At 41.3% G+C, this 21783-nt stretch overlaps 1 protein-coding gene across 1 annotated transcript in view; it reads left to right on the top strand.

The window, feature by feature from the left end:
- The first annotated feature begins 434 nt into the window (after window positions 1-434).
- Window positions 435-21783, top strand: part of Dpp4 (dipeptidyl peptidase 4) — an 81367-nt gene continuing 60018 nt past the window's right edge. The window contains exons 1-2 of the mRNA XM_028769236.1: window positions 435-882; window positions 1365-1449. Coding sequence (XP_028625069.1) covers window positions 877-882; window positions 1365-1449 — 91 coding nt within the window. The 5' untranslated portion in view covers window positions 435-876. The remainder of the gene's footprint in view (window positions 883-1364; window positions 1450-21783) is intronic.

The raw sequence follows: 21783 nt of genomic DNA on the forward strand, positions 1-21783 counted from the left end.
TGTGTGTGGTGTTTGTGCTTTAGTCTATTTGGGTGCCATGCCACAGTTGATTTATAAAGAAATACACCTCCTTAAATTGTGGAGACATGAAGGACTAAAATTCAGTTGCTTCAGTATTCTAGCAGTGTCCTGCACTTTTAATTTAAGCTCCATAGTGTCATGGCTGAGTGAGTTGGTGGAGTGACTTGATGTCCCTGTGTATCATCTTCCTCCCTGTGAAATAACACAGTAATCGTGTAGAACAGTGCTTAAAGTAACTTCCCACTTAAGAAGTGTTTTTCTTGATGAGAAGAGATGCCCGCAAAATAAGTGGAAATTCTCTGGGGAGGATTAATACGGATACTCAGCCTGAAGTGTCATTCAAAAGTGAACAATCACCTTTTCTCTTTCTTTGTCAGCCAGATAACATGGGACACTCAACCCCTTCTCTCAGTCTGACAGACCTCTCAGGGAAAGAGATAAGAGAACTGGCAGTTAGTTTCTGCAGTGAGCTGTGAATCTCCCAAACTCCATGCCCTCTTGGACCTCAGCTGCCTCACTTATCCACGCAAGGGAACAACAGTTAAACCTCAATGTGCAATGTCCCTTTCGGCAAAGGGGGTTCGCTGTCCCCCGTGCCCGCCACTCACGGGGGCAGGGGGGACCTGCGTGCCACTCCCTGGCTCTCCTAGTGGTCCTTCCGCGCTGGGTCGGCTGACCCGCGCCCACACTGCTCACCGAAGCCCGCCTGGCGCTAACTAATGTTTAACTCGGGCCGAAACTTGGCGGCGAGCTCAGGGTGACTGCGTGCAGAGCAGCGGCGCAGGACGTCAGTCTCCGCGGTGACTTCTGTCTGCGCTCAAGCTTCAGAGTTCAGTTTCAAGGAGCCGCCCGACCATGAAGGTGAGTGCACCCCGCATCGTACCTCCCTGGACCCGGGGTCGGGTTGTGGGTAGTGTTTTGACAGATCCTCCCCCAAACTGCCCTAGCTTTCCTGGAGGCAACCAGGAGCTGCCATTTGGCGGAAGCCACGGGGCCACCCTAACAGGTGAAGGAACGTTTGTCCCGTACACTAGCTTAGATCTGTGGCGTGTTCTACTGAGACTCAGGTACTGAGCCTTGGAAGTCGGGGACAGCCACCCGTGGAACGCACACAGCACTCTTGGCTTCAGACGGGTGGGTGGGAGGAGAGAAGCCAACAAGATTATAAGATCTTGCTCGGGGCCAAAATTCAAGGGCTTCTGCTGGAGTGAACGCCAAACCCCTCCAGTCTAGTGTGCACCTGCAAACCCCTCTGCCACCGAAAGGGCCTAGGTTCCAACCCTCTTTGCAGAGGAGGAACAAAGGCGTCCCTCTAATTGTTTGCATCCTGACCTGCTTTGCAGACACCGTGGAAGGTTCTTCTGGGACTGCTTGGTGTCGCTGCGCTTGTCACCGTCATCACCGTGCCAGTGGTTCTGCTGAACAAAGGTAGAACCTTGCAACATCTTAAAAAGAGAGGGTGGTTGGAGATGGGGTCAGATGCCATTGTGAGCTCTCTAAGTGGGCTCAGTTTATTGGGGGTCTTGTCCCCTGTGCTGGCCTATGGCTGAAGAGACTGGTCCGTCTCTAAATGCGTTGCTGCTTCTGGGGGCTCCAGTGTTTGGGCCTTGATGCTTCCTTGTTTTGTTGTGTATAACAAATACACACTTCCTGAAACTGGGAGAGAGGCACGGTTTCTTTTTTATTAAATGCAATGGAAAATATCTTAACTTCAAATTGATTTTAGGAGACTGTGATTGTAGATTCTTCCTCAAGGAAGTAAGGCAGCTTTTGAAGATCTAAAACTTAGCAATGAGGCAATGAGAATGTCTTAAGTGGAGTGGGAAATGAGAAAGAAAGAAAACAAACAAACAACAACAACAAAACCAGGAAATCCAGAGATTTCTCCTTCAGGCATGATGAAAATTTACCAGTTGGAAGATTCAGTTGTAGAGAAGTAATTATTTGACCATTTTTGAAATACTACATCACTAAATCACCTCTGTGCATAACACAGTGACCTGGAATCAGTCAGCTTCTACTGGGTTGCTTCCTTGAAAGTCACCAGCATGCATTTTCAGCTTGCCAGAATGTTCCAGTTTAGCCCCAGCTTTTGGAACAAAACAGAGAATGGAATGACACTATTGCATGCAAGCAAACAAGAATAGCTAATCTGGTTCTCCCTCCACTCCTCACGTAAACCACTACGAATTACACACTACACATTGTGCACATTCTTAATCAGTCATTTCCCGAACCAGCCTCTCCGGGTGGAAGTGTAGTCAGGTAGCCTTAGCCAAACTTTGAGGCAACAACTGAGAATTAGCATATAGAGCTATGACAGTCATTCGGTTTCATGAAGGAGCCAAGGTACCAGAGGTTAATCACTGAACCCTCTGCTCATGATACTTAATTAAGACACCAGTGAGTGTTACTGTTTTAGGCAAACTTAGTTCTGTTGTTCAGGATCTAAGGAAGGTCAGAAGTTCAAGGCCATCCTTAGCTACAGAAGAAACTGAGCCCAGCCTGGAAGACATGAGGCCCTTTCTGGAAGTACATGGGAAAAAAAAGGGGGAAATTAAATAACATTCAAAAATCTGGGTGAGGAAAAGATAAGCCCTATCTAGAATCAAACAATCTCAAAGTATAGCCTAGATAGACTAGTTTTTCTCTACAAAGCCACAGAGACATCACAGATTCCCAGAAAAGAAAATGTAACCACAGAACTTCCCTAAGGGAAGCTTGTGGAATCTTGGCCTGTGAATAAACCCACTTGAGATAGACAAAGAATAAACTTGGGACCCGAGTCATAATCTTGTTTACCAAGGGGTTTGCACAAATTATTGTTAACTGTAAGGATTCTATTTTACTGCATAGAGCATGCAGACTCTGGAGGGCTTGTTCTGTCCTTTCTCAGGAATAGCACCTACTCTCTTCCCTAAACAAAAAAATCAAGGATGTTTCTCTTCAGAGAACTTCCTGAGAGACTCATTTTACTGACTCTTAGGATTTAACCTAGAGGGGCTTGAGGACACTGCTCTAAAGACAAGAAGATCCTGTAAGAAGTCTGGAAAAGCTTGAAGAGTTAAAAAACATGAGTTTCTTGTGTGGCAGTATACACAATGGTTATATTCTGTGTTCTGGAATTCTAAAGGTCTCAGAGCCAGAGAAGAATGTGGGTAGTGGGAGCAAGGAGTGGTCTTTAACCAATAGATGGTGTAAAGTTATGGAAAATAATATATATTTAGATTTATATATTTTGGTTTATATATATGCATATATATATATATATATGCATGTGTGTGTGTGTGTGTGGTGTGTGTGTGTGTGTGTTTGTTTGTGTGTGTGTTTGCCTACTCCAGGTACTACTTGGAATATCTGGTGCCCATAGAAGTGAGAAGATGGTAGTGATCTCCTGGAACTGGAGTTACAGATGCTTGTGAGCCATCCTGTGGGTACAGGGAATTAAACTCTCATCCTCTCCAAGAGCAACAAGCATTCTTGGTACACTGCGTATCCATGGCACCTCCTTTAAAATACATAGATGGGAGAATTTTGAGCATGTCTGGACACTTGGGGTTTGTAGTGGGAAGGAGGGTAGACTGGAAGAAAACGTAAGGAAAGTGGCCCCAAACAAGGTGCAGTTTCACAATTTGAAAGCTGGAAGCTCCTCAGATGTGAATGACTGTGCTTTTGAGACTGGTTAATCTTAAGAAGGTGTGGGGGGAGGGTAGCAGAGACCCGCCCCCTGCGAGCCGGTAGAAATCCGGTTTCCTGGTAGCTTGTTTACATTCAAGCTGCTCTTTCCTTTTACTTCTGAATTCTGTGTGTTTAGATAGGAAGTGGAAGTTATCTTGCTTCATCTCTTACCTTATCGTAAAGGCATGAGATGACGGCCCAGTCATGCAGCATTCCCATTATGTCAGCAATACCTTTCCTGGGCTGTGCCACACCAGAAGGGATTCTTACAAGGACCCTGCTTCATCATGAGGAGATGAAGAGATGCTCCCCTGTCCAACCCCGAGGCGCCCAAGGTTTAACATCCGCTCAGGCAAGGAAGAAGTGGAAAGATCTGAGTAAAGGAAAGGAGGCCGGAGAATTGAAGGGGAGATAAAGAAAAGAGGAGAGGGAGATTTCATTGAAAACAAAAGAGAATTAAATTCTCTGCAAAGCAAAGAAATAAAGAGCTAAAAGGGACCTGGAAGAAAAGAACAATCCAAGTTCTTACCCTGAAAGGCTAGTTTTAAGGCAAGGTCAACTGTTTCCATATGAAATGCTGATGTCAACTGAACCAGATGCAGTAAACACAAAACAGGACAGGGAGGAGTCTTCAGCATTGTCTTCTTAGTTGTAAAGATAAAAAGCTTTCGGAAGCCAGAAGTCAGCTGAGAAGCTTGGCCTTTTCTAGCAGCAAGTAAAACCTCCCTGCTTGGTGTATGTGCAGAGTATGTGAAGCTACCCTTCACACTTCCCCTTACCTTGTTAGAAACATGTTGCATTTCATTTCCCAGAGAATCATCAGTGAAACACACCAACACAGGTTACCTGTCAGAAAAGCCAATGGCTAAATGGAAATGAAGCGTTCTCATTCAGTTTGTGTTTACTTTATGGTATGATATTTGGAATACTTAGTGGTCAAATGGTTTTAGCATTCAGCTTAACTATGGAGTAGAAGAAGCATCCTTCTTCTTTTGTTCCTTGTTCCACAGTAAATTTCCTCAATACTTTCCCTCTAGTTTATAAGACACATGACTTCTCATCCACCCTCAGTACTAAAGAAACCCAAATACGAGGAGAAAGGAATCACCAGGAAGAAGAAAGATAGCATCTGTAAAGCTTGCCTGAGAAAGTCTAGGATCCATTCCCAGTTGAAAGACTAGAGATGAGCCTGAATGAAAGCTTTGTGTATGTCAGAGGACAGTTTCTCAATGGCTTGCCCTGTAAGAGCTCAGTTGACTCTTGTCAACAACCCCCCCTCCCCAATCAGGGTCTTATTTGGGCCAGCAATTTGGTCTTTCTTTTCCCTCCCTATAACATTCGCCTTAACTTTCTTTACCTTGGAAATCTTTTCCTTGCCTCTCAAAAGGGACCAGAGACTGAGAAAGGAAGGTTGTTTGCCTGCTTAATAGTCAAAAGAGTAACAATCTAAAGGAACGGACTGGACTGGGTGGGTGCGCTCTCAAAGTTAAGTACTAAGGTCCCAGGGGAAGGTGGCTTGTGAATAACACAGGAGCAGCTTGCCTTGTGGAGGAGTAGGTGCCTCAAAGATTAAATAATAGTCTGCTAGTGTTTACTCTATGCCTTGTATTGGGCTGAGGTATTCTTCATTTAATCCTTAAGACAACTTTTGGAAAAAGTACTATTATCATTTCTGTCTGAGAAAAGGAAATAGTTGCATCTTTACTGTTGAAAAAGGAATTTCTCCAAAGCTTGAGGAAACAGACATTACTTCCTAGACAATCGGTGAGGAATTTGGGTGTAGATTACCTTGGGATTCTGTTCTGGTTTAGGGTATCTCCTGAGGTGGTCACCTGAACGATTAACTGAAGATGGAGAATCCTGTGCAAGGTCATTCATCTAGTGTTTAGCTACAGACCTAAGTTTCCCTGACGTGAGCCTCTTCTTAAGTCAGCAAGGCAGATACAAGAAGGCCTGGTGCCTGCCATAACTTAGCTTCAGAAGCAGCCATCACAGCATTAATTCTGGTGTTTCATATTAGCAGTACTGAACAACCCAATACAACACTGGGGGATGAAAACACCAGAAGATGCATATCACAGAACTATCTTGGAGGATGGATGACAAAGAAATTAAGAAACATTCTCAGTGTTCTATATAGTAGGTATTCACACATAGACCACATGACTCGAGCTGGTACTTGATACTGTTAAAAAACACCACTGTCATTTTTCTTAACTTGTGATCAAATATACAATCAACTGGGTATTATTAGCAAAATTATTACAGCTTCTAATTTACATAGTTGTAGCATGATGTCATGACTGCTAATCTCTATATTCTAAATGCTTTAAGGAAATGAACCTGTTCCAGAGACCTATCTTGCTATCTAATGCTATATGCTGGCAACAGCCTTGAGAATTTATGTTCCAGGCTTCCCTACCTCCTCCCCTGTGTCATGCTGCAATATCCTGGGGGTTAGGTTGAGGAATTCATGAGTGCTGGGCACGTGCTGTAATCAATGGGCCACCCCAGGCCAGTATCTATCTGTATTTTGCAATGGTCTTATTGACAGTGGGAGTGGGCAAGAGCCAAGAGTCACAGTTCCACCTACAATAATCTGAGATGTTCCTTAGAAAGCCTCCACTCACTCAGGTGAAGCTGGGATTCTAAATTTCACCACAGAAAAGAATTTCAGGGCAACCCTAAGCCAGAATCTCAAGGTGATCCACATCCAAATTCCTCACCCACAGTCTAAAAGACAATGCCTGTTGTTCAAGCTTTGGAGGTATTTGTTCTATAACAATGAAGAAGTAACTTTTTCCCCCCTCAAATGGACATGATAAGAACACTTTTGAGAGTTGTCTTAGGGATTATATAAAGAATACATGGAAACCCTCAACCCAATCCAAGAAAGAGTTGGAGCTTATTATCAAGAGATTTTTAAATTAAAAGTTAATCGAAAGAGGCAAACAAGGAAGAGTAACATACATCTAAATGCCTAAACGCAGGTATGAACTTCTTAAGAGAGAGTTGGACGTACATGTCCTTACAGTAGCCTTAAAAAAGATTTGATGTTGGTGCCTCCCCAACTTACATCTCAAAGAGTCGCTAAGGAACTCAGTGAGATTATAGGGCTGTTTCTGGGTGCCCTGGACAGGATTACAACTGATAAGATAAAATCCAGTACAAAAGGTTGCTCAGGGAGTTAAACCCTTTATAGGCTCAATTGAAAAAAAAATCCAGAAACTTGTAGGTTCTCACAAAAGCTAAGGTCAGTTTGAAAGATGTAAATGCTCAGGACCTGAATGTGGTTTGTGGCTATTTAAAATTTCTTATTTGAAAAGAGGTCTACGTAAAATGAATATCTCTATATAGTCAAACTTTTCGGTTAGCTTTTTAAACTGTCTTCTTGACTCTTAGCTAGTGAGTCTTCAAGCAGAGGCCAGTGTGGGTCTGTGGAAGTGTGTGTGTGTGTGTGTGTGTGTGTGTGTGTGTGTGTGTGGTCTTTTCCTTCTCATGTCTCTTGTTCCTGCCTCATTAAGTAGTAGTAACAGCTCATTCTGATTTATCACCAACACAATACTTGCTTTGTTTCCACTACAAGTTATATCATTCCATCGAAACCTCACAGAATAGTTGATTTTGGAGAGATTCTTATCTTTTTTAACTTAGGGTCATTATGATATGGAAGCTCAAGGGCTTGCAAGTAAGTCGTAGATATTGGGAGCCCAACATCTTTGCCTTATAGCCTCCCCTGAGCCTGCCTGTTGGCTTTCAAAAATAACTGGTTTGAAGAAGTGCTTTGATGGCTAGTTTTTCAGAGTTAATGTTTGACCATTGCTTTATGGCCGAATGCTAATCCTTTTGCTATTGTAAATCACTATCTTGTAAAGATTTCCACCTTTAATCTTCACAGTTCCAGCCTGACCTCTGCGAGAAGGTGGCCTTTCAATTTGAGAATAACCTGAAACCACAAAATTACCACTTCTGAGCTGTTTGATTAGTTTCTAAGCATAGGGTTTCCAGTTTTATGTTGTAATTCAAAAGTATAGTTTCTTGTGAAGCTTTCCACAGCTTATAGACCTGAGTGTACATACACACTGGTGTACGCGTCTCTTCAATATTTGGTTCACTGTGTGAAAAAAAATAGATCCGCGGGGATATGTTATACAATTTACCCATCTTAAGCCTGAAAAGAAGAAGAAGAAGAAGAAGAAGAAGAAGAAGAAGAAGAAGAAGAAGAAGAAGAAGAAGAAGAAAGAAAGAAAGAAAGAAAGAAAGAAAGAAAGAAAGAAAGAAAGAAAGAAAGAAAGAAAAAGTTTAAGGCTAGACAAAAGCCTGAAGTGCTCTTGTTCGTAGTTTTCTGGAAGCTCTGGTGGCTCAGGATGTATAGAACAGAATGTAACTGTGGGAATACAGCGCATGCCTTCCCTAACTTCACATTCCCCAACCTGAATTAGATGGTCCTCTAATCATACCCACCTTACTTAAGCTCAGTACCATGTCTCATGGGTGAGTCTTAGTTTTATTTTTTTTAACTTGTTTATTCTTTTCTTCCATATAAAATAATTACTCAGTCATGAGAGAGTTAGCATCTCTTTAGGGCTAAAGTTCCTAGAGTAACTACGGCATTATTTGTCAACTCAAACTCCCCCCCCCCCTTTTTTGATGTCAAGAATTATTGTGAGTGTGGGGACTATGGTCCTGAGAAATATGCACGAGGATCACCTCCCCTGGGCCTGAATGGTCTACTGCAGGCACATTAGAAGCAAGTGCAGAACTGTGGCAAAAGTAAAACGGGAGATAATGTACACAGAAGGGAGCTGCTCTTTTAGCCCAAGTATGGTTTTGAATAACTGGAGGGTTTGAATACAAGTACAGCATGGTATTAGGTATGTCTCTGACTGCCCGTGTGGGCAGTGTTTTGGGGCAGGGACTAGTTTATACCAGTGGGAGGGGAGATGTCGGTGTCCTGGGGATGAAATAAGTTTGTTTGCTTTAGTAAGTTGTATTTCAGAGGTAAGACAGTGAAACATGTGAGGAATGAGGGAGGAGAGCAGAGGATTCCTAGAGACACCACCCTCATAGCCCAAAGATGTCTGTTAATCTGCAGAGATGTCTCTGGCCAGTTCCCTGCAATATTCTCCCTGCCCAGCTTTGCAATTTCCCTGTTCAGCAAGTCTCGTTGGAGCATATTGTAAATGGTGGTACTTCGTACTAAAGAATGGAAAGATGATAGCTATGACCTCTGTCCTCTAATGGGTCACAATATTAAAGGAAACCTGAACATTAACCACAACAAGAGACCTAAGAGCTCTTCTTGTAAATGATCAAAGTGCTATGGGAGTATCCAAAAGCCAAAGTCAAGTACTGTCCAGGGAAGTTTGTATTGAAACTAGCCAAGCATGAAAGATTAATGATTACTAGGTCTGAATATAATCCTTCTAGTTCCCGAGGCCCCATGCTGACTCCAGACATGCAGGTCCCACTACTATGTTCCGTTCCCAGCAATTTACATTTACAGCCCCAGGATTTGGTATAGAGATCATATTCAATGAGATATTTTTTGTCTGCAAGAAATCGGAGTACCTAGCCAGAGTTGTTTTAAAATGCAGAGTCTCATCACTGTGTCGTCACCAGCATTTTGTATAACTGGGAGTCTAGAAGTAAGGGAGCACTTTAGTTCGTTAGCCTCATGACCAGAGAACATTCTCAGGGCCCAAAGTCCTTTTGTCTTTCAGATCTGTCACCCTCACACTGCATGGCAGTTTTCCCCAAACATGTCCTCTACAGGATCTCTTGTGTCCTTTATCTTTGTTGAGCATAGCTACTTTAGTTTAGAGCATCATCGGCTCACAGGGCTCCTTCAGGAAGGGAGGGGAGGCTGTTCCTATCTATGGCCTAGTGTATCAGAGGAAAACTATTTCTAGAAATCCCCTGTCCTGGGGTGGACTTTCCTTAAATTTTATTGTCTAAAATGTTGTCTTTTCTCTATTTCTAAATTAATTGTTAGCAAGGAAAACAGATCTTCATTACTGGACTAGACTAACAGAGATCAACCTATCTAGGAATGAAGAGGAACATCCTACTTTAGTGCCTGGAAGAGGGACCACTTACGTTGAGTTGAGAATTCTGAAAGTCAGAAGGGAACGAGGCTGTGCAGCTGCCATGTACCTTGCTATTGCTCTCTCTCCTTGTATTACGGAGATGTAAGCTCCCAGCAAAAGACAAGAGTCAACCTAGCTCTGCTCTTATAAGTTACAAGAGAATTGGCTCTTGGAACACTCTTATGGTTTTCTTTCCTAACTCCCTGAGCCGATTCTAAGTCTGTATTTTGATGTTTCTTTTTTCCAAGGCCACACTGACTCCAGCATTTTCCTCATCTTGGCCTCCAAAGAAATTATAAGCAGGAAAAAAAAACTGAATTTACAACACTTTAGATACAAATTTAAGACAATAGAAGAAGTCAGAAATATTTAAAGAAAACTACTATACAGTTTCTCATATGACTACATGGAAGCTATCACATTTTATCCAATTTGCAGCCATAAACCAAGACAAGAAGAGTCAATATAAAATGAGAAATTAATTTTTATATTTATTTTCTTTGTCTGGGTATGGATGTTTCTCCATCAGAGCCTGCATGTGTATTTTTGTACTATATGCATTCTGTGCTCAAAGAAGTCAGAAGAGGGCATCAGATCCCCTGGGACTGGAGTTAGAGACAGTTGGGAGCTGCCTTGTGGGTGCTGAGAGTCGAGCATGGTCCTCTGAAAGAGCAGCCAGTGATTTCAACTGCATAGCTGTCTCACCAGCCCCTAAAAGAGCACATTTTAAAAAGAGATGGTAAAAATTAGATCTACAAAAATTACCGCAGGAAAAGTCAGACTCCAAATAATTAATGGCCACAAAAAACCCTATAAAATAAACAAATAAAAGCAAATAAAATAACCTCAAATCCCCAGAAACTGACAATTTAACATGGACAAAAGAATCTTGCTGATGTTTCAAATCCTTTAAGTTTTAAGTGTCTCTCTGTGTGGAGGATTAACAGACAGACATAGCAATAATTTTGTCTAAATGGAAGTAGCTTGATAACACCAAAGAGAGTATGTAGAACCTAAGACAGAGTGGCCCCTTGTTCCTGATTCATAACTCACTTGTGGTCTATTGCGTCAATGGGGAAAACATTTCTAGAAATCCCCTGACTTGCCTACTCCCTTAATGGAGGGTTCCTTGCATAGCTCACCCCTCAAGCCTCTCCTGTATGTCTTGCTCATTCTCAGGTTAAGACCCTTTCTGATATTTTAATGAGAAGCCAACACCACATGAAGATAAGTTCCTATCTAAGGCCAGGCCCTTCATTTTTGCCATGTATCCCATCCCTTTGTGCTTATCCCAAGACAAAGTTTCAACTATTCCTTTGTCTGCAGGGTCATTGTCTTGCTCATTTTTATTCAATTACAAACATGTTGAGGAGGGGTGATGGGATAGGGGGTTCCTGGGCGGGGAGGGGGATGGGGTAAGGGGATAACATATGAAATGTAAATAAAACATCCAATAAAAAATATTAAAAAAAAAAATCTCTCACATCCTCAAAAGAAAATCTCCCACCCCTGACCCTTGACTACCAAACCCCATAGTGTTTTGTTAACACTATCTGATTTGTCACAGAGTAGAAAGTTAGAGATCCTAGTTACAGGAAGATTTCTTTCTGCTATTGCTGACTTGGACAAGGAAGAAACTAAGTAGTTACGATGTATGCATTCTCTAAAAGGGGAGAGGAACACAGGCTTGGCAGCAGTCAAGAAATAAAAATTCCAGTCTCACAATCCCAAAGAAATGAGCCTGATAACATTGTGATAGACTTGGAAGCAAATTTCTCCCCAGAGCCTCCAAATTCAAACCCAGTCCAGCCAAATTTTGATTCCACACCCATTATACTCTGAGGAGAAGAGCCAGCTGTGTGAAGCTGGACTTGGCGAACTACAGAATCTGAGCTAATAAGCTGGGGTTGGGAGGTGGGGCTGGTTATTAATCCACTGAGATTGAGGTAATTTGTTAAATGGCCATAGAAAATAAATGCAGTGGTCATATTTACACACAGGCAATTCATGTCCTTCTCTCCTTAGAAGCATTCAGTGGCTTCCCATTGCCTAAAATGAAAGCAGAGCTATTGGCCAGATAAGCTGGCTTTGAAGTCTGAACCCCACTTGTCCCAGCTCTCTACTGTCACTCTGTAGCTCCTCCCACTTGTTCCCTGAGTCTGTATGGTGCCCACTTGCTCACCTTCGGATCTTCTCTCAAATATTTGTTACCCATCAGCCTTACAAGCTCCCCTGGTAAAAACAAAAACAAAACGGACAGTCCTTTTCCCTCTTTGGCTGTTTTCCTTCATGGCACTCACTACCACCTAAATGGCACTATTGCTGACTTCTTTGCTCCCCAGCCCCTTCCTTTTGGGATATAAGCTTCCAGAGAACCAGTTTTTCCTGTTTTCTTCAGGTATATCTCTGTTGCCCAGAACATTGAATAGTACTGTGTGTGGTAAATCCGTACTCATTGAATGAAAGTAGAGTGAGCAAAAGAAGAAGATTCTTTTACTTTTAACACTTGTTTATTTGTGTGTGTGTGTGTGTGTGTGTGTGTGAATGTTCATGCTACAGCCTGTACGTAGAAGGCAGAGGACAACAGGAGGTAGCTAGTTCTTTCTTTCCATAATATGTTCATAAATACAAGTTCAAATCATCCTACACTACATCATCTAAAACTACTAAGTGTACAGTGTTCATTGGTTTGACAAAGGCACATCTACTCCCTTGATGTATTTATAGTCTGATGAAGAAAGAGACTTCAGATTGTGTGTTCAACTAATGACATAAAATGTTCTGATCAACTGGCCAAATACCTGGCACAGAACAGGAAGCGTAAGAGAAGATGAGGGCAAAGAGGTTTGTTTGGGCTGAGCAGTAATGGACTGATGAAGAGGTAGGAGGAGGGTTGGTGAGAGGGAGGACTGAGGCTATCGATGCAGACTGTGTGCTCGGGAAGTTATTTTAGCAAGAGCGAACAGGCAGATGACTCAAAAAGATAGCAAGGTCTGGAGAGGACTTCCTCATGGGTGACCTTTCTCATGCACACGTAGACAAGGAAGAGCTAAGTAGTGAAGAGAAACTGAAATACTTGAAAGGCAGAGATGAGACGATGTCCATGTCCTTTGCAAGTCAGGGAACTGAGGATGTGAGGCACAGGATGGCCAGGGGTTGTCAGGGAGGAAGGCTTCCCATCACTCTGAGCTCTAAGAAAAGGATTAAGTAAACAGAAGAGCCGGACACACAACAGTGGTGAGCAAGGTACAAAATGAGTCACCGTGTGACTTTGGTGCAGAAGTCGTAGAATTTTTAATAGGTAATTTTATCTTCTTTAAAGTGTGTTATCACAGGACATGCATTATTCAGCATTTTATAGTTTGAAAATCTGGGAAACTAAAACAAACAAACTAACTAACTAACTAACTAACTAACTAACTAACTAACAAAAATCCTTATTGAGCCTTACCTGACTAGTTTTTGATGACAATCACATGGAAGAGAGAAGCAGCGGACTATTTCAGTTAGCTGCCTGCATTAGATTCACATCTCCATGAGGCCTAATGCACCCTCTGCCAGTTCACAAAGTCTGATCTCAGAGCATCTACCATGTGCAAAGGTTTAGAGAGGTTTTTTTTTAAAAAAGTCACATCCAACCACAGCCCTTGGAGTCGATTGATCAGGTGTGGCTTGGGTGTTTATTAGTCACGGCACTTTGGTCACAACTGTCTGTATCTCGGTCTACTTATCTAGAGCATGAAGAAAGACTGATAGATAAATGAGTTGAGGCACACATGCCTAGAACTAGCCAGCACACCAAAGGAATGTTAGAAGGCTTATAAATGTGGTCTTAGTTACATTTTCAAAATGCTTTTGTTTCTTAACACTCTCAGAGGCTAGAAACATAATAACATTTACCATGTGCCCCATGGTGCTAAGAATTTTGCCTGGTAAATACTGGGAAAGAGGCCATTTCTATGGGACATTCTCCAGTGATTGTTCTTCCTTGTACCCTGTGTTAGGAACATCTGTCCCAAAGAGCAACTTTGTTAATTATGCTTATAAATGTTTCTGGAAAGTTCTTCAGTGAGTCAATATTAGAGTTTTTCATCTTTCCTAAATGATGATTTTCTCCCAAATACCAGCTGATCGTTCTCGGCTTGAACGGTAACACCCTTCATCAATGTCTCTCCACAATTATTTTCTGCTATTTGTCATCAGAGAAACTACCCCCTAGACTGGAGCAATTTGATATGGTCTGTGGGTCATTTATCCCTGTATTATCTCCATCACTGGGTCCTTATCTCTTCATATTACACTGGCCCCCACTGTCAGGCAGCTTAGCAAGGCATCAACACACCTGTTATATTAGTTTAAGCCTTTGGTTAAATTAGTTTTTATGTCTTGTTTATTCTCAAGAGAGTCAAGAGGTGAGAGAGTAGCTATAATTAGAATAAAAGTTATTTTTGCTTCCAAAAGCAAGCCTGTGTTCAATTCCTCTGTAGCATCCTGGACCCTCCCTTGTAGCAGTCAACATGGCTCATAGCTCTACACCAAAAACAGTGTTGTTTCATCTTGGACCAAATACGGAACCCATTTGCCCTCTGCTGCTCTGTGGGATCAAGTTCTTATTGCTTCCTGGCCATCCACATGTCAATCTCAGTGTCTTCTTATTAAACTCAATCTTGAGAATTGTGTGGTTTTATTTAATTGCTCACAGTTTTAAGAGATGTCTACGTACTTATTTAATCCTCCACATTGACCACCTGCTTTTGTAAATAAAGTATGCTAGAAACATAGCATTATTTATTCATTAAGTTATAAAGGCTGACTTTGAATAGCTACAACAAAGGCCAGACAACTTTTGAGCCAAAAAACCCAAAATAGTTTCCACTCAGTCACTCAAGAGAATTATGCAATTCTAGATCTAATTGTTGCAGTTTTACAACTGGTGTAGACTTTCCTTCTCGGCAAGAAGAGTAAGTATCTACTAAGGTCTTGACAACCTAGAGTCATAATTGGTGTTCAGGCAGAGAAATTCAGTATAAAAAATCGGTTGTACAGCTGGAATATGGAGGAGAAAGTCTAAGGAAATCCCAAGTGTAGGGAAGAACTAAGTCTAAGATTTGGGAGCACAGACACTCTGAACTCAAAATTCTGAGGCAAGTATTTAGTCTAACTGTTCTGGTTCTTCTGGAAAGCAAGTCAACACAAATCAAATTGGTACTGTAAAGCAGACTGGCGGCGGGGTGGGTGTGACTACTAGCAAGGATCAGCAAGGACTAAGTGAGTCCTTCCTGACACATGGTAGGCACTCAATACACAGATGTTGGATGACAGGATAGAGACAGATGATACCAAGCCAAGAAGCAGGAGCCATAAACACCCATCAAGGCTTATTCCTGGTGCCTGGCTTTTCTCTAAGTTTTCCTATTAGTAGAAGCTAACAGGAGTCCTGTAGACACCTGGATCTTGGAAATACAGTGTAAATCTTCTCATCACTATAAAGCAAAGAAGGCTAAATCTGGAAGAGGACAACAATACATAAGACTGAGAAACTGGTGCAAGCTTAGAGAAATGGGCCTATTGGAGGCTGGGAACAGGCTGGACCCTGATCTCTTATTGACTCTACGTAGAGCCTGTTTTGTTCTCTATCTCACTGCCTCTTGGAAGACTTGCATTGGTGTTTATGACTCTTGACTCTTGACTTGGTATTATCTGTCTCTTTCCTGTTATCCAACATTTGTATATTAAGTGCCTACTGTGTGCCAGGTATTGTCCAACAATAATGGTGTGATCAAGAATAAATGAAATGAAACCCAATGAGTGCCCTCATCAAAGTTTCCAGTCAACCAAGTGAGGCTGACAGCAAACAAGAGGATAAGGGACATACATGGTGTTAGATACTATTAGGGCTAAGAAAGAGTAGGAAGGAACACCCACCCACATATGACATCTTCTTTTATCTAGATTCTTTTTAATCTGGTAAATATCCATTATGACTTTGGTTACTTCTCAAATTGAACATTTGAAATGTACTGAATGGTAACATTTTTTTTTCAGGGTTTGGTATCAAACATGGAGTCTTAGATAAACCAGGCACGTGATTTATCATTGAGCTAGATCCCCAGGGAGATGGCTATATTCCTTATAAAATTTGTTCATCCAACTCTCTGATCCTGGGATAGATATTTAGAGCACTTGGTTCCATCATTTCAGAGGGCCTGGTTAAATGTCAACACCCCTATCAGATGCTGCTTGCTGCTCCTGGGATGGTTCCTTGGTTGAGAAGGAAATATACTGATTGTGACTATCTTCCAGCCTCTTGTATAACCAGAAAAACATCATTCTTATCCTTTCATTTCATTAACTCTTGGGTTGCCTTTCCTTCTCCATACTCTTGGCCTGTGCTATGGATTCCTAAACATAGGAAGCTGATGACGAGCTTGCATATATCCTATGTGTTTTCTCAATGTCATGGACTCTGACTATCATACTGTCATTAATTTGGATTATGTTACCCATGATCAGTATCTAATCCAGGTGTCTCCATGGTCTTGATTCTTTTTTTATGCTTAAAGTTTCATGTCCTACTAAAAGAAGTGGGCAGGCGAGGCACACACACAGATTACAAATTGGCAAAGAAACTTTAGGCTTCCTAGAGAGATAACTAGCCTCCTAAGTGAAAGAATGCTCTAGAGCCCTGCTTACTGTTTGGTGTATCTTTTCATGGCATTTAAAAGAAGGATCTAGCTACTAGGGATTAGGGAAGATGGTTTGATATTTTGATAGACAGGTTTAGGTTATATAACTTTTTGTCTACTGAGCTTGCTTCTTCCTCTGTTTCTGATTTGAATCATGTGCACATCTAATCATGGATAGGCCGAAGATGCTAATAAAGCTAATAGAGCATTTTTCCTAAAAGTTCACTAAGAGGATATAATGTTTATTTTACATGCCCCAGACCAGTCAGAGCTGGGGTCATCTTTCTCATTCCCATAAAGATATACAATAGCATAGAAACTGTCCATAAAAGGGGAATCATTGATGATTGTTTGGACATAAAAATATATTCCATTGTTTGGAGTGGGGTGTGCAGACAACTCAGCGTAGCATCTGGGGTTGCTAGGTGCACTGCTTAAAGTAGGGTGGGTATATATTTCAAACCAAGTATGGTTGCAGGTTTCTAAGCTGTTCTGTATTACTGCACACCCAAGTTATGAACACAGGGAAATTTAATTCATTAAATTTAATTCATTCATTTAATTCATTGCTACTTTCTTGATGTTGAATTATTGGTGTCAGCTAGGTGCTCCAGAGAAGACATTTTTTGTTTTTTTCTTTCTTTGTTTGTATCCTGACTTTCTATGGCAGGCTTCAAGCAACAAAATAACACATACTGTAGCATATCCATAGAATTCCAAGATCTTGATTCTAGGTCTTGAATAAAGCACATTAGATATGTTACCTCATCTCATATTGAAAACTCCCCTAGGCCTTACAATGCTATTATGTTAATTTTGTGGATTAAAAATATAAGTCTTTAAATGTCTGTCTCAGCCATTTTGTCTTGCTATAACAAAACAGCAAAGACTAGGTAATTAGTAAGAAAAAAACTTCTTATAAGTATAAAAGATGAGAAGTGTAGGACCATGGTACTAAGTAGAATTTAGTGTCTGATTAGGGACTTTGTGATATCTCCTCAATAACAGAAAGGCAGAAGGACAGACAGACATATTAATTCATTCAAGCTCTTTTATATAGTCCTGATCTCCCATGAAAACAGAGTACTCATGACTCAATCTCTCTCCTACAAGGCTGTCTCTTACTTTTTTATTTTTCTTTTATTAAAAAATAAATTCCTTTTTAAATACAATATATCCTGACTATAGTTTCCACTGTCTCTACTCCTCCCAGTTTTTCCCCACCTCCTCTCCTCTTGAGATCCACTCTCATTAGAAAAGAACAGGCTTCTAAGAGAAAATAACCAAATATGAGAAAATAAAATATAATAAGATAAAACCCACCACCTCCATGCAGGACAAGGCAAGCCAACAAATAAAAAGAGTCCTAAGAGCAGGCACAGGAATCTGAGAACCACATGTTTAACATACCCAGGGGTCTCATTAAAGTGTTAAGCTGAGCCTAGCCTCGCAGAGACTTCAAGTGCCAGGGTGGTGGATATCTGAAAAGCCTGTCTTTTACCACTACAACAGAGAGTATGATTTTTGAAGGAAAATCAGACCAAATTATTCCACCACCCTAAAATTTATGACCTTCTCACATACCAGATACATTCAGTACCTCTCTGTTAGCACCTGAAGATAATTTTAACACCCACTCAAAAGTACCAACTGAAGAGCCCCATTTAAATCATAAGTGAGCGCAACTCAAGAGAATGCACATCCTGAGGTAGGTTTTCTCCAGCTATGAAACTGAAAACAAGTACACCATGTGCTTTAAACTGTAATAGTGAAAGCTGTTCCAAAGGAGAGAGAAGTGCAAAGAAGGAATAAGAGGTCTTTCCTGAGCCCCAAACGCAACAGGGAAAGCCTCATTAATTCTTTTGTGTCTTGAGAAAACATTTTACTCAAATGTTTTCCCATCTTGGCCTAGTTCTAGAATCTCATGAGCAGACATGACCCCTTTGCTCTACTGAACTTTATCCTTTTGGGGCTTTCTAGAACATCACCAAGGTAGTAGTTCTCTGTGGCTCTTCAGCAAGCTCTATGGCTTACTGAAATAACCTTGAGGCTAGGTGATAAGTAATTACTATATCTCCAAAATGACCAGTGGCCACTGTGACACCCCTTAGCCCTACTAGAGCTGCACATAAGGCAACAGAAGAACACCACACCAGGATTTAGGGAGTGCAGATTGAAGGCAACTCTGAGACTCAAGGCAGTGAATACTGAGTTCCTGTGTGCACGCAGTGCTTCTATTTTGGTATGGTTCCTTGTCTTGACTTGCCCACATCTCTCTAACATGCATTTAAAGTCATCCTTCCAGTCTCTTTGTGAGTAATGCAATGGTTTGTAATCTCTGAACGTTATGTGTTGAGATTTTAACTCTTAGTGCAGAAGTGTTAGAAATGGGCCTTACAGCAGATGTGAGGTGATTAGGGCTCCACTCTTTAGAGTGGACTATTGTTGTGTTTGCAGAAGTGGATACATTATAAAAGCAAGTTACACCCAGCCTTGCCATTTCATGCCAACTTCGTTGCCATGTGATGCCTTATGCCTTTCTATAACTCAGCAGCAACGTTCCTACATGACATGAACTAATGATCTTGGACTTTCCAGTCTACAGAGTTATGAGCCAGATAAATTTTCACTGCTCATGTCTTACCTAGTCTGTGGTATTCATCTGGAGCACGATAAAACAGACCAGAGCACAGGTCTATGCTCCTTATATATTGACCTCCATATCAAATAATTACTAGTCCATACTGATATGCTTTGTAAAGCCAAGAATATGTTTTGTGGGGTACCATATGTTGTGGCAGGAGGGGTGCCTCAGAGGGCCCATGCTGAGGTACCCCTCACCCCCTGAGATACCAGCCATATACTAGACCTATACTGAGGTCTAGTGTAGGATAGAGTTTATTTGAGGACATAGGAAGGGGGGTTGAGAAGGGAGTAGAGACAGAGAAAGAGTAAAGGGGTAAGAGGAAGGAGAGAGAGAGAGAGAGAGAGAGAGAAGTCAGAGAGAAAAAAGGGTCAGAGTGTTCAAAGAAGATAGGCCAAACTATCTATTTTATAGTAAGCCAGGCCTACCTGGCTGTTGCTAGGTAACTGTTGAGCAGAGCCTAGAAGGAATGCTAACACATACCCTTAGCATTATTTCCAAATATGCCATTTCATCTTTACGATCTAGTCAAACTGAATTTTTTCCAAGTATTTAAGTTCTGTTTGCCTTTTGATTGTCAACTCTGTCAGTAGTTCATGTCTTTATTCTTACATTTTACTATAGACAGTCAAGAGAACAAATAGAATACTGTGGTCGGCTTATTCAGAAATTTCTTCTACCAAATTAAGATCATGGCTTCTATATTGTCCTTTCCAGAAATCCTTAGAGCATAGGCACAAAGTTCTTTGTTATTCTTAGAAAGGATGGCCTTTCCTCCAGTTTTCAAAAAGATGATCCTCATTTCTTTCTAGGACCTCATGAGAGGAGTCTGCACCATCCCTTTCTCTTCCTCCATTCTTAACATGATCACTTAGAATAATTTCAAAGAAGACGGAACCTTTCTCTGAGGTCCTATTCCTTGGACCCCTTGCTAACATTGGCTGCAGTGCTGTACTCACAGAAACAATATGAAACACATTTTGACAGTCGCTTCCAAACAGTTTCAGGGTCTATCCATTACCACTTCCAATGTTGCTTAGCAACTCTTTACTTGTCCAGTACCAATTTCTGTATTGGCCATTTTCTGCTACTATGACAAAATATCTAAGGCTGGGTAATTATAAGGGACAGGAAGTTATTTCTCATAGTTCTAGAACTCAAGAAAGCCAAGGTCAAGGAGTCAGCTGGTTCAGCATGACAAAAGAAATTGCTTCCCTGATGACATCTTCTGTCAGCAGCATCCTCATGTGGTAGTCCATGGTGGGGAACACTCACTCCTCCCACCAGTTTCATAAGGCACTAATTCACTCCTGAGAATGGAACCTCCAGGACTTAGTCACCTCTCTCCAAGCCTGCACCTCTTAAAACTACTGCAATGGGTTAGATCTGAACCATAGCAAGGATTTAGTAGTTCCCCAAAGCAAGTCTGTGCTCACAACTAGGTCCTCCTTGGCTTTCAAAACAACCTACAACTCCCTTTTTCTTGTTTGGTGATTCAGCAGAGATAGGAGGTGACTATGTGATCCAGCCTCAGAGACCGGGAAGCCTGTGTGTTAATTGTTACTTCCTTCTTATTGAATATTTTGTCTTTGTCTGTCAAGGCTGCTATTTTACAAGAGTGAATTCTGAAGTAACACCTGTTTTATTTCTTTGTACTCATTGTAGAAACAAAAATTAGTGTGGAACATTGACTGGTTGCCATATGGCACCCACAAACTACAACCAGATACCTCTTTTGCCTGTTTTTTTTTTTAAAAAAAAAAACAACTTCAAGCATTTGTGAGCCTTAAGAAATATATTTCTTTTCAGAAATATTTCATTAGCTATTTAATTTCCAAAGCAGTTTATCTTTGGAAAGTAGAAATGTTACAAATCAGTGTTTAAGAGTTGAAAGATTAATGATGAATGAGTTAATGACATATACTTTATGCACACAGTGACATTGGTCAAAATCAATACTACTCTGGAAGACTAGTCTCTCTTATCTGGATTTTATCATCTTGGGATTATGATTGATCAACAAGTGATTCTGACCTTGAAGCTAGGATTTGTTGTACCATAGCCTTTGGTGAGAGTTCATTATTAGGCTGAACCATTTTGAATGCTGCTCTTCTGATGTTTATGACAGACAAATGTCATTTTTACATGGTTCGTCCTAGTTCTTTAAGCCAAGGAAATAAAGCAGAATACAGCTAATGTCTTCCCCAAGATTTTAAATTCAAGAGATCGCATTTGTTTATGAGCTGATGGGTACCATATGATGAACAGCTTTCCTTGGCTGGTACAATGCTTTGAACCAATAAGTCAAATGAACGGCATGTCCCAGGTCACCCCACGAAAACCATAGACGCAGCCAAGGACCTGCATCTGTTGCTGCAGCAGTGCCCTGTCAGGGAGCAAGGAGATGAGGAAGAAGAAGAAGCACAAACATGAGGGTGCCTTGTAAGAGTTGGACGGGTGTACCTTGGCAGCAAACTGTGAAGCTAATAAAGGTCAAAACCTGGACTTGGCACTCGAATCTCACAGAACTTGCTTATCTGGATGTTTCTAAACTGTCTTCCAATGTGTCCTGCGTATCAAATGGCAAGATGAAAAAAAACACAAGGAAGAAAGAAAGAAAGAAAGAAAGAAAGAAAGAAAGAAAGAAAGAAAGAAAGAAAGAAAG

Source organism: Grammomys surdaster, unplaced genomic scaffold (genome assembly GCF_004785775.1).
Source record: "Grammomys surdaster isolate TR1022 unplaced genomic scaffold, NIH_TR_1.0 191, whole genome shotgun sequence".
Lineage (NCBI taxonomy): Eukaryota > Metazoa > Chordata > Mammalia > Rodentia > Muridae > Grammomys > Grammomys surdaster.